At 39.8% G+C, this 18118-nt stretch overlaps 1 protein-coding gene across 1 annotated transcript; it reads right to left on the bottom strand.

Moving 5' to 3' along the window:
* Positions 1–1925: 1925 nt before the first annotated feature.
* On the bottom strand, positions 1926–18118 carry WBP2NL (WBP2 N-terminal like). Its single transcript, XM_089523744.1, has 8 exons — positions 17925–18118; positions 12312–12420; positions 10496–10631; positions 9309–9401; positions 8769–8975; positions 7882–8025; positions 5213–5289; positions 1926–3558 (listed from the first exon to the last, which is right to left on the bottom strand). Exons 1-8 carry the CDS (start codon positions 17981–17983, stop codon positions 3511–3513), a joined length of 873 nt encoding a protein of 290 aa, XP_089379870.1. The 5' UTR covers positions 17984–18118; the 3' UTR covers positions 1926–3510.

Genomic DNA, 18118 nt, shown 5'->3' with positions numbered 1-18118 from the left:
CCATTTGCAGCAATCTGCAGCAGGGCCTTGTGAATGTGTATGGTAACATAAGTTTGGGGTCCAACTGTACCTGCCCCTTTCACCCTGAGCAATGTACCTGTGGTCCTAGAGTGAAAGCACACCTTCCTTAGCCCCTGCCAAGCTGATTGCTTGGGAACTCACCCAGCAGTAAACCCCATTCCAAGCCCCATGACTTGAAAGAGAAGAATCCAGTACAATCTCAAAGACTGCCATCCCTCCAAAGCCCATGGCTAAATGGAAAGAAAGACCACCACTTTTCACCGAAATGGTGCCATATTTGGTGCTTATAATTTCCTACAATCCATAGTTCTCACCTCCGTCCTGCTGATCAGCTCTTTAACAAATCACATTACCCACTCCAATCAGCCCATGGTTTCTTACAAATAACAATACATGATAGACAAAACAAGCACTGCTATCAAAGGAACTCAGGTGTGGGACCAAACTTCCTACATGGTCCTTACAAAAGCCATCTTAATCTGTACTGTCCACTAAGAAGCATGGGTGGGCTGAGCAAAGGTCAAAGAGGAAAAAGCTTGGTGTGTACAGTATGCACAACCAGTTCTTTGTAACTCCATTATTACACATCACATTAATACTTCATGCAGATGTAACATAATTAAGCTTAGCAACCTTCTTTTGGTTCAGTGCACTCTTAACATCTCCTTTGTCTGCTGAAAAATTATCCATGTTCCAAATAATGTGGTAAATGCATCATGATGTACCACGATAAGATCCCAAAACTGTATGTGTCGCCAATAGTACTGCAAATGAACTTGCATGGGTCACAATTTGGGAAGGTACTGGTACTTGATGAATCAGGATTTCTTACTGCTGATTTTTCATTTGCAATTCATTTTTGTATACAGTATTAGATATTTCTCTAGACAAGCAAGGGTATAAAAGGTGTTGCTTTCTAGATGGACTCCCATAATGCATAGCTAATTGTTAAGCATGATGGGAACTGCAATCTAGCAATGTCACAGGTTTGCTACCCTGATTCAAACCCACCTTTCTACTTCCTTCCAGTATGTCTTAAAGTTCCTTCTAACCTGCTATTAGTGAATGACAGAAGTACACCCTATACTTGTAATTATCCTGATAATTGTAATTATCACACACACACCCAAAAATTATAGCATTTTAAAGGGAGGATTGTTATTGCAGTCAAGCTTCTGAAGCTTCTTGTTCCAACTTTTAACATTTCTATTTTCTTTATTTGAGCACTGGACTATGACTCTGGAGGCCAAGGTTCGATTCCCAACTGGGCCATGAAAACCCACTTCTCAAATTGTGACCTTGGACAAGGCCTCAGGGGAAGAAACCAGTCAAAGCTTACATACATGCCCTAGCTCTTCCAGTTTGAACAGAGCCCAAAGTAGTTACTCCCTGATTCACTCTCCACTCTTTATTCAGGATCAGAGACCCTGTATCTGTCCAGATGTCGACAACTCTGCTCCTCCTTCACTACTGACTGGTATGTGTCCACCAATATCTGGAAAGCCACAGGGTTCCTCACTCCTGCTTTAAGCATTCTTGCTGTAGCTCATTTCAGGAAACCCAATACCTTAATTTCATGTGTACATTTCTATGTGTGTGCATGCATGCACCCCTTCAGGGTTTTCTTAGCCAAAGAAAACTCAAAAGTGGTTTTGCCCGTTCCTTTCTCTGAAATATAGCCTACAGTACTTAAGATGCCCAGAACTTCTCTTCTTCAGATGTTTCTTGCTTCATTGGGGGGGAAATGGTATGTATAATATTTGCTTTGTGTATTAGTCCTGGAATGAGGTAACTGCAGAGATCTCAGGTTAGCTTTCCATATGATTTCTATTGTTAGGAATGACATCCTTCCTCCCATCCACCTCCTCAATTCACCAAGTTGCCAATACACCACTACAAATACAAAGATTTCAATAACTCTGTATTAAAGTGCAATTCAAAAATATTACAAACACATCTAAATACTTAAATTATGGAAAGTTATTAAGCTTCTTGGATTTGGTTTAGAAAGATATATTAGAAAAGCTTTTGCTATACTGAGTAATATGCTCTGTTACTAGAGGGAAAATAGAAAAAAATCTGTGAACATATATTAGTGTATGGCTTGTGCTTTTTCTCATTTAATAGAGCCAAAGCACCATGTAATAGAGCTAAAGGGATGTAACATCTCATTGCCAAATTAGTAACAGCTTAAGTAAGACAACAGTTAATGCAGGAACATAATTGCCTCTTTGGCCTTCTTTGCTCAAGTTTAATCCATCTCCAACATTGTTCAGCATCAAAAATCTTATCCCAACATGATTACAAGCAACTCTTGCCCCAACATTATTCCTTATGTAGTACTTTCTAATTAAGTTAGGGCCTAGCTCAACATATACAGAGGCCTGACAAGTTCAAATTCAAAGCCAACTTAAGACTTTCCCAAATTACTTTCTACAATCATTTCATCTTCTATAACAGAAAATGTACTTTTATGTATCAAACATACTTCTGTCTTATCACACCAGGTACCAAGGAATTCTGGTCATAGATGGGGCCTGTTCCCAAGAGGCAAAATATTCTGCATGAGTTTTGTTTTCAGATCACTCTAATGTCTGTTTCTTGCTCTTGTTTCTGTACTCAAATTTTACAGCTTGTACTTAGCTGTATTTGTATCTTTGGTTCCAATTCAGATAAATGGATTCTTTCCTCATTTTCCATCTAAAGCATGAATAGGCTGGACATGTAATTGAAATCTGTTGCTGTATGACAGCAGCCTAACAGTCAAAACAAGAGAAACAGAGAACCTACGTCATACCATTTCACATATGTGATATCCATCTTTCCACCTAGTACCCTTTTGCAAGGGATAAGTTATTTAAGTTGCAAAAAGTATAGAGAAGAATTTTGCTGCAGAGATATATGTGGTTTTATAACCTATAAGCTGGAGTTGCAGTGACAGTTATTTTAAAAGACAGATACTATTTAACCTTTTGGTCCCCTTGGAGAGTCCCATCCTAACTGATACTTTTTCAGGGAAGAGATACAAGCATCTACATATTTACCAAATTCCCTCTTATGCATTAAACTGCATGTGAGAATTGTAACATGTCAGAGTGATGCTACAAGGCATGCAGAGATGCATGAAAACATGTAATACTCCCCTCAAATCCAAGTATCTTTATCACATTATGGAAGCAGTCTGTTTCCTATGTATTTGAAGTGACTTCATTTGCATTATGGATAATTCACCACTCCCTTCAAAGTGAGGCTAAAACAGTCATGGCAGCCTTATCCTGGCCTCAAGAGAGAAAGCAAGCAGTCAAGAAAACTTCACTGTCACTGCTTTTTTGTACTGCCATACTATAACTTTAAGAACAGCAGGTTTCTAATGTCACCCAATATGGGGTGTGTTACTGACACAGGATGACCTAGGGACAGAACCAGGAGGAGGCAGCAACTGCAAAGTCTTCAAGGCCAAGAAACTTGAGAGGGTGACTACTGGGCTCATTAGTTGTTCTTCTTCTCCTCAGGTGGTGCATAAGGAGGTGGCTGATCCTAAAATAAACAGACACTGTATTCACATCACATTGAATATTTTACACAGAAAATCTAAGTTTTGCTTGTTTTCACAACTTCTGTCTGCTTTTAAGGATGTATCACAGCTGCCAAAATGGAAGATTCTATTAGATCAAGACATTTGTGATATTCAGCCTCCCAAGCTGGACAGCTACAAAGTATCATGTCTTTTTTCATGCAGTGCATGAGACGTCAGCATTATGTTTAAAGAATACACTATTCTTACCATACTACTCAACACTGTGTTTATACTGTTTCATACATCTGCACACACTTAGGGTGGAAAGGTAAGCTAGAAGACATGGCTGCCAAGTGACCCATTCTAAAAACAACAGCAACAAAAACAAACAGGAGGAGGGATGCACTCTAAATTGTCCAAGCAGTAGTATTCAAGGAGTTTTGTTGTTGTTTTTAATTGCTCCCAGATGTATCTTTAGCACTACTGCTAGTATTAGAGCATACTACCAAAAATATCAGTTGCACTTACTGACCTGTAAAAAGATGCATTTTATAATTTAACCAGCTACATTTATGTTGTTGTTATTATTATTTTGATTATTATTATCATTTTGTTTTCTTATATCCTGACTTTCTCCCAATATATGAACTCAAGTCGGCGAACAGCAGATTTAAAACAATACAATTTAAAAGCAGTATAACATTAAAATATATAAATATAAAAATTTAAAAAACAATTATCTATTAAAGTTAAAACAGTTATGAGCTAAAATTGAAATGTTACAATACAAACCTTAAAACTATAAATAGCACAATATTCCCAGACCTTATCAATTTGCAAAGGCCTGCCCACACAAGAACAAATTTATCTGCCGCCAGAAGGATAGCAGGGATGGAGCTATCCTGGCCTTCCTCGGGAGGGAGGGGGGAGTTCCAAAGCTTGGGAGCAGCCACTGGGAAGGCCCTCTCCTCTTGTTCCCACCAAACACTTCTGAAAGGGTGGTGGTAGAGAGAGAAGGGCCTCTCCGAATGATCTCAATACTCTGGTGGGCTCGTACAGGGAGATAAAGTCCTTCAAATAGGTTTGACACAAGCTATATAGGGCTTTATAGGTCAAAACTAGCACTTTGAATTGTGCTTGGAAACGAACTGGCTGCCAATGGAGCTGTTGCAAGAAGGGAGTTGTATGCTCCCTGTAGCCAGCTCCAGTTAACAGCCTGGCTGCAGCTCTTTGGACCAAATCAAGTTTCTGAGCACTTTTCAAAAGCAGACCCACATAGAGCGCATTACAGTAATCCAGACAGGATGTAATCAAGGCATGTACCACCATGGCCAGATTTTACTTTTCCAGGAATGGGAGCAGTTGGCGCACGAGTTTTAGCTGTGCAAAAGCACTCCTGGTCACTGCCAAAACCTGAGCTTCAAAGCTCAGCGCTGAATCCAGTAGTACACCCAAATATGAACCTGAGTTTTCAGGGGAAGCGTAACCCCATCTAACACAGGCTGAACCCCTATTCCCAGATCTGTCTTTCAACTGACCAGGAGCATCTCTGCCTTGTCTGGATTAAGCTTCAATTTGTTTCCCCAGAATGCCAAAGAAACAAGAATTCCAGCTTGACCCATTCCCTTGCTGCCCTCCCTCCACAAGAAGACCAGCTCCAAAGAGATTCCTTACCATTGGCATGTAGACATTGTGAGGATTGGCTGGATTATAATATGCACTGGAAGTTGCATCTGATGCTTTGTTTCCACCTACAGCATAACAGTAGAATGAATCAGGGTGTTTGATTTGTAATGTATAGAATACATAGACTGGTATCTTGTTGATGTATGCATGTGTAAGTTCCCCTAGGGAAGTGGGGTTGCACAGGTGCTGCCATTATGTATGCACTCCACAGAGACGGCCCTTACTAAGACCTCAAATGATCTTTTGCGGGCCAAGGCGAATGGCCTTTATTCTATCCTTGTCCTACTCGATCTGTCTGCGGCCTTCGACACCGTGGACCACTGTCTCCTAATAGATGTACTCTCTGACCTTGGTTTCTCGGGCCTTGTTCTCGACTGGTTCACATCTTACTTGTCAGATCGATCTCGGGTGGTCAGACCTCGTCTTCTGTCCCCTTATCTGTTGGAGTTCCTCAGGGCTCTGTTTTGGGTCCCCTTCTGTTCTCTTTATACACACTCTCCCTTGGCAAACTTATCAGTTCTTTTGGTTTCTCCTACCATCTTTACGCCGATGATACCCAGCTGTACCTTTCCACCCCTAATCTTTCACCAGAGCTAGAGCAGCAAGTGTCATCCTGTTTAACAGCTGTCTCCCACTGGATGCACCATCGGCATCTGAAGCTCAATATGTCCAAGACTGAGCTTCTTGTTTTCCCTCCTAAGCCCACCCTTCACTATTCCTTTTCTATTTCCGTCAATAACATCTCGATCCAGCCGGTCCAGGAAGCCCGCAGTCTCGGTTTCATCTTTGACTCCTCTTTGTCATTTATCCCACAGATCCAGACTACAGCCAAAGTCTGTAGATTTTTTCTCTATAATATCGCCAAAATCCATCCATATCTCTCAGCTTCTACCGCAAAGACACTGGTCCATGCCCTAGTGGTCTCACAATTAGACTACTGTAACCTCCTCCTGGCAGGGCTTCCTCTCTCTCACCTCCACCCATTAATTTCTGTTCAGCATTCAGCTGCACGCATTATTTCACTCGCTCGCCGTTATGATCATGTCTCCCCTCTGTTGTCTTCCCTTCACTGGCTCCCTCTTTCTTTCCGCATCAGGTACAAACTTTTGCTACTCACCTTTAAAGCCCTGCATGGGCTGGCCCCTCTTTATTTAACTGATCTTCTCTCTCCCTATATCCCTACTCGCACTCTCTGCTCTGGTAGCCAAAATCTCCTCTCTCAACCCAGGATCTTCTCTGCCCCGTCCCGGATCCGTCCCTTCTCTCTAGCTGCCCCTCATTCCTGGAACCTTCTTCCTCTGCATGCACGGCTCATCACTTCCCTAACCAGCTTTAAGGCTGAGCTGAAAACCATATTGTTTAGGGAAGCGTTCTCAGGGAATTTGTGATTGTCATCTGGCTGTCTGACAATATTTGATGTGATGTGATTGTTTTATATTTGATGTTTTTAATCTGGTTTTTTTTCCCCTTTCTATGTGGTAATTTTATCTATTCCTCTTTTAATTGTTATTATCTTAGAATGTACGCCTTGGGCAGGCTTTTATTTACTCCTAATTTTATCGACTTTGTACAGCGCTGTGTATAATTACAGCGCTATAGAAATAAAGTTTAATAATAATAATAATAATAATAATAATAATAAATATACCGTCAGATGTGCTTTCACCTGTGCAACACTGCCATTTAATACACAGGTTGCATAGCACATAGCTATACAACCCCAGTATAAAATCTCAACTATAATTTATATCCACAATTATCCCTGTTCTGCCATCATTTTTGGATAAGAGTAAAGAGCAGATTCTGCATTCTTGAAAAGAAACACAGTGCATGGCTAAGCACTGAGCAGCAATTTGTTTTTTTACATGCGCTGAACCATGCTGAATTTGGAGAGGCAGGAAACTGAAAAAAACAATCCTATTATGACCACAGCCTTAGATCAAGAAACATGATTACAGAGAGGATGGCATGCACATATCCAAATGGCAATCAACATTTTCCCCAGGATTAAGTAACCATATTGGGTTTTAGCCAAACTAGTGAATAATTTTGAGATCCAAAGCTCTACATACAGCTTTATTGTTCATGGATATTAGAACTGGACAACTTCTATTCATTGGGATAATAACAGGATAATAATCACATTTAACTTATCCAGAGAAGTTCCATAAAATATATTCTTTTGCCTCTGTGGACTATATTTAATGTTTTAAATTGTTAGCAGACACAATGGGATTTCATTTTAAGGTAAGTATGCTTCAAGCAGAAGATGTGACAGATCAAAAGAGAGATGCTCAGACTCACAACAGCTGAAAATCCATCTCTTAAAAAAAAACAACCACTGAAAACTTAGAAACTGATGCCTTTAAAGGGAGTGGTCATGTTCCAAGGGCTATTTCCTACTCCTTCACGGGCTACACCACCACCACTGTTATCAGAACAGGAAGAGACATAACCAGAAGCCCCCTCTGAGTGATTCAGGAGATTTTCTGCTGCTTTCGTAGTAGGACCCCCTGAAACACTACTAGAAAATTAAATTAAACTCATCATAGTATTTTTTTTCAGCCCCCAAAAAAGTGGTTTAAGTGATGGGGAATCTGTGGAGGTCTCAGTGGGCCACAATGTTTCCATGCTAGATGATAGCTATCTTGTAGTACCTGGCATTCCTGGTTCTGTCCAGCTTCTAGGAGCTGAAGGTCCTGCATCAGGTGGTGCTGAAGGTCCTGCCACAGAAGGACCAGGGTATGGGGGAGGAGGTGCCATATACATGGAGTTCATTCCAGGAGGCGGTGGATACATGCCTGAGAAGAAGAAATGAACTCCCATTATATGTCCAGCCACACACTACATAAGCATTCAACTAGTAACAGGTCAGCAGGGCAGAGCTTGTCTACATTATACTGTGTTCCCAGAATCAACCAGGGAGCCTTCCCAGATCACATACTCACATGCAAGCTGTAGAGTATATGCTGGTTCTACCATTGTTCCCATTGGCTGCATAGACAACAGAATCAGCTGAGGCCATCTATACTATGTTTTCTTTCTCTTCTCTCCTCTATATTTAGTTTTGTTGTTTCAGAAAGTCATGCAATTTGTATTAGTACAAGGGAGGAGAATGTTGTTGTTGCTTTTCACTAATTGTACATTTTGTTCTGCTGTTTTTATAAAAACTGAATAAAGAATAATTTTTAAAAAAAATAAAAAAAAAATAAACTCTGCAGAGAACTGGGGAGCTAATGTGCTCAAACAAGATATCAAAACATGCAAAGCCATGGGGACAGAGCCATAGTTCTGTCTTGTCCAGAGAAGCTATCCTTCTCCACATTTAATATATTCTAGGTAATCTTAGTTTAGCAGGATTGTTTCTATAATGGCAATAATAATTGCTGTTCACAATTTCAATATGTGGGCCAATTGTGTAAATGATTTTAGTTACATGGTAAGGTCACTCATTTTGTCTAATTCAGTAATATGTATTACAGACATGTACAATATAAATATGATATAAGAAACACTGTTTAATAAAGGCTGCTAATTCCTTCACCTTGAGGAGGTGCATAAGGATATCCCATAGGCTGGGGAGCGGGTCCATATCCATTCATTTGTGCAGGCATATAATATGGTCCCGGAGCTGGTGGAGCATAGCCTCCTGGTGCAGGTGCATATCCTCCTGGAAAGGGGCAAGGGGCATAGCCCCCAGGAACAGGTGTATAGCCGTAGCCAAAGCTCTGAGCAGGTACTCCCCTGGAAGCTGAAAGTAATACATTTTTAAAAGCAAGATTCAGGACAAGAAACCTTCAAACTTCTAGGTTTAATAAATTAAACATAGACTGGATTTAAACAAAACTATGTCCTTGTCTATCATGTTGATGATGTTTATTACAATTTTATTTATTTATTTTATCTACAGCAGGGATGGGGTGGAAGGAGACAGCATCTATAATTGCAATTAATGTTTAATATTGCTAAACAACCTCTTGGAATTACAGCTTTTGATTGGTGGTATCTGAATAGGAATTCAGATCTAGAATATTTTGCATGAGCATGGTTAGAGGTAAGTAAAGGAGCAAGAAAGAAATCTTACCATCACTAGCAAGCCTAAACATCAGCTGTCCAAATTCTATGGCACCTCCACTGAAGAAGCTCATCTTAAAAGAGGCCTGCCCTTCCCAGCCACCTAAGAAAAAAGTCATGTTCACATTTTAATGATGGTGGCTTCAAAGAAGACTGTGAAGAACATTGAGAGGGTTAACTTGACCAATATGCTTCTTGGCAAGTATTCTGATTTAATTTCAGCAAACAAAAGTTTAAAACATGAGAACAAGAAGTGTTTTAGTAAGCTAGCCAAAGACTATAGAACAGCCTCTCTATACCATCAAGTACTTCTCTCACAGACTCAAGACTTGGGATTACACTGTTCTTTCTTACAGCCACCAAAAGTGGTTCATGGAGGAGCTTCCTTTTATTCAAAGTAGCATCTAAAAACATCAACATGCAAGAAGCTGCATTTCTTCTAATTAGACTGAAACAAAGTAGCTTGACTCAATCCAACCGAATGCTTTCTACTGATTTATGAATTTAATTAGGGTCTGGAATTTAACCAGAATGGGAATAAAGATCTTCATCACCATTCTTATTCCCAGGAGGCAGGGAGTGAGCTGGGAAAAAAAAATCTGAAACCTATGTTTCAATATTAATACACAATTTGCTTTCTCTTACCAAATCAAACACAAGAAGAATAAAACTAAAATAAAGTGGTGGTTGTTTACACTAGAGTAGATCTGCTGAACCATTTGCAAGGCTAGGATATTTTCATAATGCTGTAAGAGAATTTAATCTCTCATGCGGTAGGGAAAGGTGTAGCAGAAATGTAACTTGATCAGAAAGAGTCTACTGCTAGTATTTTTATTAATTTTTTATGTATGCTATAAGGCTACACATAAAGATCTGTTACATATTATATTATTCCAAAATTAAAAAGATAAAGGGGCGAGAAAAAGAAAAGCACATTGTTATTCATAAATTTCAATAAAACCCAAACCAAATGTCTTTAAAGAATGGTATACAGAAGCAGTTTGCAAATGGACTTATATTTAGACATTTTGCCTACTACCAGTATGTGACAACTATTTAATTATGCCACCACTTCACAGGAGCACAGAGAATGCTGCTTCACTGCAGTGGAAAAGCAAAAGTGAATCTTTCCAGTAGAGCCTGCACATGACATGGATGCAAGAAATTAATTTGTCCCTACAAGTGGTTAATACACACCTCCTGGTTCAGCTTGTATCACTCCTTTGATGTAATTGGCAGAAAATACTGGTTGTTCAATGGAGCACCCTTTTAACAGGTAGAAAGGCATTGAGAAAGACATCATTGGGTCCCTGCCCTTGGAAACAAAAATAACCTGCAAGATATTATTATTATTATTATTATTATTATTATTATTATTATTATTAACCTTTATTTATAAAGTGCTGGAAATTTACACAGCGCTGTACATACAATCTTTTTAATTGGACGGTTCCCTGCCCTAAGGCTTACAATCTAAAAAGACACGACACAAAAGGAGAAGGGGAAGGGGATGAGGGCCAACAGTTCTCAAACTTAACCACACTTTTGCTCTTCAATAGGAAGTGAATAGCAGTATACAAAAACATATAAAATTATATATTAAACAATCCACTGCAAATCATTCACATCTCAAAGTTAGGCTAAAACTATTGACCATAAGTTAAAGACCTAAATCAAGGATCGTATTAACTTTCCTGCAAAAAAAACTGACAAAAAGTCTCTACCCTTTTCCTATTTGTCTATAATATGACTGTTCAGAAAAACCTGCTTAGAAAAGTAAAGTCAACACGAGGACATCCCACCAGGCCTTCTTCCTGGTGTGTTCCTAGTAGTCATAGTTTCCATGTCTTAGCCTGAATAGGAGACCCCAATAAAAAGAGAAGGGAAGATTAAAGAGAAAAGGTATAGCAAATCAAACCTTCAGAGGACTGTATGCAGTTGTACCTCTGGCAGCTTCAACTGCCTTTGTCATTTTCCCCTTGTTATCACTATGCCCACAGCCTTTCACATCTTGCCAATGCAGCTGTTTTGCCTACAATGATACAGTTATGCCAGCAGAGGAACCCAACAGGATTCTATTCAGTGGCAGATTAAAGTAGCATCTTAAATCCACAACTCTTTTTTATAGAACAAAAATTAAAATTAATATTTTTATATGAGGTCTGTGGCCCCATCTTTGTTTTTAAACACTTTTTAAAAACAAGATGCTGCTATGTGTCTCTTGGGATAATGTTCCAGAGAAATGAGCCACAACAGAAAAGACCTTGTTTCTAATGCTTGCAGTTTGGAGGATCTTCACAGCAGGCCTTGAGCAAGGCCTCAAAAGACAATTGTAAGGCTGAGAAAGGTTCAAACTGGAGGAGGCAGACCTTCAAATAATCTGGTTCCAAGCTAGAGCTTTAAAGGACAGGAATACCAGAACTTTAAACTAAGCCGGGGGGGGGGGGGGGGAATGATAGGCCGCTGATGCAGCTGCTACATGTATTTAGTGTCATGTATTTCAAACATCCTGTCCCCATACAAGCTTATATTTATCAACCTTTAAAAGCAGTCCCACAGAGCTTGCATTATACAGGGCGCATGTAAAGGAAGCAAGATCCATTTTCTTTAGGAATCTTCAAAATGCTGACATCACCAAAGAGGACAGAACCATTCCTGCAAATGTTATATTCTTTGGGGTTTTCAGTTTCAGAAAGACCATCAATGCAGTTCCCAAGGGGTCTAATAACCAACTCATTGAAGAATATGACAGTTGACAACCCATCCCTTTGTTTTGCTGAGGAAATTATAATGGAAACTACCCAATAACCATTTTAGGTCTGTCAGCATCCTTTTCAACATCATAAGTCATCAATGGAAAAAAGTTGAAAGTTCAATCATAATAAATCTAAGAAGCCATGAAGAGAAAGTATTGTCAGGCAACCATAATTGAGATTGGTGTGCATATCTGACTTGTGTACTTAGGCATTCAACATGTACTTGAAAATGCAAGTGGTCCTTCCCCAAGACTTACCCTGTAAGGAGTGAGGAACACCATTCCTTTCTTGGTGCCTTTGAAGATCTCTGGTTTACTAGTCACATCAGAAAAGGTCAGCTCCACATCTTTACAATGCTTGAGAATACTTCACAGAAAGAGGGGGAAATTGTATATTAACATTTGCTTCACAAAAGGGGATTCTGGGAGTTGTAGTTAAAACACTAACTCTTCCAAGCTCTAATTTTAGCCAAAGAATAAGCTTCACAATGGGCAAAGCTACTGGCAAACCAGATATTACTACAAAAAAGATAACACAATTCAGCAGATACATAAGTCTTTCGACACCAGAATTAAAACAATTCAGTAGATACATACACAAGTCTTTGAACACCAGGATGGACACAATTCAGTAGACACACAAGTCTTTAAATACCAGGATGGAGTGTAGTTCTACTAGACAAGCCTAAAACGAACATCATATCAATCTTTTCTTCTCCTTATATTAGTATACATCTCATCAAAATCCCTTGGGTAGTGGCTTGGAACTTAAAATATTCCAGAGGTATTATTCTATCATTATGTCTTCCTGTCTAAAATAAAAGTCTGCATCATTGTCAACAAAACTGTTTGGAAAATAGCTCTTGTGATTCAGAACATAATCTTCTGCTACAGTCCGTGTTGTTGTGTGTCTTCAAGTAGTTTCTGACTTATGGCAACCTAAAAGCAAACTTATTGCAGAGTTTCCTTGGCAAAGTTTGTTCACAGGAGGTTTGCTCTAACCTTCCTCCAAGGATGAGAGAGTGTGATTTGCCCAAGGGCATCTAGTGGTTTCATGGCTGAATGGGAACTTGAATTCTGGTCTCCAGATTCATAGTACCCAAACCACTACATCACACACAAACCACTATACCACATTGGCTCTCCTGGAATATTTATCAAGGCCACCTGTGTTAAGCATCTAGGCAAAAAACTTATTGTGATAAATATACTCCTCATAGATAAAGGAGAAAGTTCTTGAGTGTAGGTGTGTTTGGCAGTGGAATAGACTGCTTTGGAAGGGAGTGGACTCTTTTTTCTTTGTAGGACTTTAAACAGAGACTGAATTACCATTTATTGGGATTACTTTAGTTGACTATTCCTGGAGGCAGGGAGTTGGGAGTAGATAGCCCTTGCAATCCCTTCCAACTCTATTATTCTTTGAAAATCTTTCCCCCTCTGCTATGATTCCAGTTCTGTGCACACCTACTAGGGACGAAGCTTTGTAAACACACTAAACATGCACAGGAGCAGATGATAAAGGAACATGGCTATCTATCTTACCTACCCTGCAAAACGGGCACAGCTGCCAGTCTCATTCTCCTAGCTGACAAGGCAGACCTTCATGTAGCACTCCTTATGCCTGCTGCTCATTTTGAATCCTACCAAGTACAACACCTTTTTTATAACCTTATTAAGGATACAGACATTGATATATTTATTTATTTTATTTATGTCCTGTCTTCCCCCCCCCCCTCAATATAGATCTTCAGTTAAAAGAAAAATATTGCTAAAATGATAAACATAAAAAATAGAGCACACCCCTTTAAATGACTATATGAATAGTCTCTGCAGCATGTGCCTTTTTATCTTCCAGAATAATGTATCAGTATTTTCTTATGGCCAAAATGGTTCATGATCAATTTTTAACATTTTCTTTCTTCAAGAAGTTTTGAACATCCTAATCTGAATATCCATGGACTCCTTCTCAATCAGGAACATGAACAGTAATGTATTACTGCTCAGAAACATATTATGAAAGAGCAATGCAATGCCTTCCAATCGGCTGACCAAGCAGAAATCATGTGACTCTGCTTTAACTCTTTGTTTGTTTTGCTCCTGGGTTTGTATCAACACACAACAAATAAGTGAGGTATCTAAAACAACAAGATCCCATTTTCCCAACATGATGTGTGTGTTTTGCTCTTTACTGTTAGTGTTATGGCTGACAGTGTTATTTCTATTTTTTATTTTTTGTTATAAGCCATCTATGTATCAAAGCACAAGTGAGGTAATGCTGGTAAAGTGGACATATACATTAATTACATTGAAATGATTAAGCACACTATAACTATGGTTTAGAAGTTTTCATCATAAAAGTGAACTCATTTCTGTTGGTGTAAAGAGAGCTAGGCAGTCCTCTTTACACCAACGAAAACAAGGCCACTTTTATGATCTTTACAATACTGTAGTTACATCCTATTTGGATTACTGTAATGTCCTCCATTTAGGGCTGCCATTGACAAGTACAGTTGGCCCTCCATGTCTATGGCTTTGACTTTTGTGGATTTGATTATTTGAAGTTTTGATTAATATGTTCTCTCTAGGCACCTCTAGGTCTTCTAGAGACTCTGCTGGAAACTGACCATAGAGTTGTACTGGAAGACTTAGAAGTTCCTGGAGAAAACACTTCTCTGGGCATTTGTAGGTCCTCCAGCATGATTCTATGATCAACCTTTGGCAGATGTTTACCATAGAGTTGCATTGGAGGACCTGGAGATTCCTAGAGAGGTCTTCTCAGGTAAAAAGAATAGTTTTAATTTGTGTTTTTTCCATATTCACAGGGGTTGTTTACCCCTAATGCCAGCGAACGCGGAGGGGCCACTGTATTTGGAAACTTCTGTTAGCCCAAAGAGCTGCAGGCAGTTTATTAACCTAGGCTGCATCTCGACTACAATTCCCAGAATTCCATAGCATTCAGTCATGGTGTCAGAACAGATTATTTCTGTAACCCTAGTTTGGCTATAGGAAGCACACAAAAACAGCTTCTCCATTCAAAGCCTGACTCCTCAAGGGCAAAAAACCCTTTCATGTGCTGTGTTGTTCTATTCACCATATCTGCTATTGTTCTTTTTAATGGGTTTAACTGTTTTTAATTTTACTGATAGTTTGGATAGGTTCACAAGGATAGGTTTTTTTTAATGGTGTTTATCATTTGAGCAGCGGTGTGATAAAAAACAATACTGAACCACTTGGAGAACCACATTTATATGAATCATTTTCAGAACATGCTATATTTACAACACTTCCTAACCGTTTGAGACAAAAAATGAGAGGCATGGATTTGATAGAGCTCTCCACAGCCTCATACAGTGAATACCTCAAATTTTAACATCAGTAGATGGGTATGTTTTAGATTATGTTTTGAAACTTTGGTATGTTTTTAATCTTAATTTTATATTGTTTTAACTGGTTATTTTTATTGTTTTTTTTAAACAAATGTTTTTAAAGTGTTTTTATCTTTTGAGCCACCCTGGGTCGCTTTTTGGGATAAAGGAGGCATAAAAATGAAACAAATACATAAATAAATCTTGCACAGTGTGTCCTGTTCATACATCAAAAAGAAGACAACTGGTACATTTTTTTTAAATATCAACAAAATGAATACAGTGGGCCTTTGGTATCTGCTGGGATTTGGTTCCAGGAACCCCTGGGAATACCAAAATCCATGGATCTTCAAGTACATTAAATATTATATAGAGAGATCTTGTAGCACCTTTGAGACTAACTGAAAGAAGTTGGCAGGATCAGCTTTTGTAGACTTTAGTCTACTTCTCCAGATGCTTTTGGCCAAAGCATATGAGGAAGTGGACTTTTGGCTACGAAAGCTCATGCTGCCGACTTCTTTCTATCAGTTAGTCTCAAAGGTGATACAAGATCTCCCTGCATAGATTCTACAGACTAACGCGGCCATATCATTAAATATTATGGATAGTAAAATGCATTTCTTATATAAAATAGCAAAAACAAGGTTTGTTTGGGGGGAATTTATATATTTTTAAATATTTTCAAGCCGTGGATGGTTGAATTCATGGATAAAGAATTTGTGGGTGTGGAGACCTAATTGTACTAGTTCCTTACTGTTTCCAGTCAGACTACGGTAGTCTTAGGCATACATCTGGTAAACCAAGGGATGCATTTTTTGGCCTGCCAGAAAAAATATTCAAGTCCTTTACCCCAGCCTTCACCCTCATCCTCCTCCCCTCCTGCTCCTCACAGCCTGCAGGGAAGGAGCGATTAGGATCTCACTTTGCAAGAAGTCACAGGGGGAAAAACCCTTTTGCATTGCTAATTGAACTTAGATTTTATTTCCTGGACTACCCAGATGGCCAGAAAGAGGAGGCAGTCTGCTTGCAGGAACGTCCTTCCAATAGCACCTGAACTGAGAACAGCCACATCTTGACAAAATGCAGACTTCAGACTATTATTGTCGCATTCAGAGAGAGAGAGGTATATGGGACTATGTAAGTCTGAAGCCTGCATTTTGTCAAGATATGACTTTATAGAGAGAGAGAGACTAGATATATGGGATTATATTAGCCCCAAACCTGCATTTTGTCAAGATGTGGCTGCATCTAGAGACTGGACTGTATTAGTCCCAAAACTGCATTTTGTCAAGATGTGTGGCTGTATATAGAGAGACTCTCTCTATATATGGGATTATATTAGTTCCATGACTGCATTTTGTCAAGATGTGGCTGTATAAATAGAGACTATATATGGGATTATATTAGACCCAAGCCTTCATTTTGTCAAGATATGGCTGCATCTATAGACTATATATATATATATGGGACTATTTTAGTCTGAAGCCTGCATTTTGTCAAAATGTAGCTGTATATAGAGACTACATGACTATAAGTGTGTGTGTGTGTGTGTGTGTGTGTATATATATATATGGAATTATATTAGTATCAAGCCTGCATTTTGTCAAGATATGGCTCTATATATAGAGACTCTCTCTCTCTCTCTCTCTCTATATATATATATATATATATATGGGACGATTTCAGTCCCAAGCTGCATTTTGTCAAGATGTGACTATATATATAGAGGCTTTGTGTTTGTGTGTGTGTGTATATATCTCTATCTATATCTCTATATATATGGGAGGATATCAGTCCTAATCCTGCATTTTGTCAAGAAGTGGCTGTGTGTGTGTATATATTGCCTTGTTTGATTCTTAACACCTTTCCCTGATGAAGAAGCCAGTGGATCTTCGGAATGCCTGCTGCAACATGCATGTTGGTTCCCCCCACGAAGACCCCACTGTTTTGTGGCTTTGGGGTGTGTTACTCTACAAGGGAAAAAGCGTGTCACGACGACCGCAGTGTGTTCAGCAAGGGCAGCCGTCCTTTACATCCATTACAAGCAGCATTTGTACTTGGAGACTCTGGAGAAACCAGAGTCCCCGGCTCAGTCGCCAAACCCACGGAGTGTGGCCTTGGGCAAGGCGTCAGTCACACTCTCTCAGCCTCAGAGGAGGGCCTTGGCCAAGGCAAGCCCTGCCTGAACAAACCTCCGCGCGTCACAATGGCAAAGGCCAAAGGGAGGCGGCAGCGCAAAATGGAGGACCTTCCAGAAAAGAATAAAGCAGATACTGATATGAATACTAATGATTGCTTGGGCAGTCTCAAAATGGAGGGTGTTTTGGCCTCTTCTTGGAAGGAAGGTTGAAATGGAGGACGTGTCCTGGAAAAGGAGGACGGCCGGTCGCCCTCCTTTTCCAGGACACGTCCTCCGTTTCAACCATCTCAATCCAAAAGGAGGTCCCAAACACCCTCCATTTTGAGGCTGCCCAAGAAGGCCTCCCATTCCCCCGCAGCCTGTTACCTCTCCCCGTTGGGCGGGATAACCCCGCCGCCTTCGGAGTGGTTCCTGTTCACCGCCATCTTCCCGGCCAATGGCACCCACCGGGGCGGGCCTTCTCTTTTGTTCCCTGGCCAAATATGGCGCCCCACCTCCTCCCCCTCCGTGGCTCCTCCGCCGCCCTGGCTCTCTGGGCCGGACTAGGCCTAGGCCTAGGA

The sequence above is a fragment of the Sceloporus occidentalis genome, unplaced genomic scaffold (assembly GCF_023333645.1).
Source record: "Sceloporus occidentalis isolate IW3139 unplaced genomic scaffold, rSceOcc1.0.p SCAF_5, whole genome shotgun sequence".
NCBI classification, from domain to species: domain Eukaryota; kingdom Metazoa; phylum Chordata; class Lepidosauria; order Squamata; family Phrynosomatidae; genus Sceloporus; species Sceloporus occidentalis.
Note: the sequence above shows the minus strand (reverse complement) of the source record. Positions and strands in the feature narration are given on the sequence as shown.

Bases quoted from the DNA above. Each gene is read 5' to 3' on its own strand.
- WBP2NL (XM_089523744.1), bottom strand. From the start codon at position 17,983: ATGGCGGTGAACAGGAACCACTCCGAAGGCGGCGGGGTTATCCCGCCC. The intron at 8,976-9,308 runs GTAAGATTTCTT...TATTACTTTCAG, and splicing joins GTTTAGGCTTGCTAGTGATG to CTTCCAGGGGAGTACCTGCT. The intron at 5,290-7,881 runs GTACTACAAGAT...GTTATGCTGTAG, and splicing joins GACAGAACCAGGAATGCCAG to GTGGAAACAAAGCATCAGAT.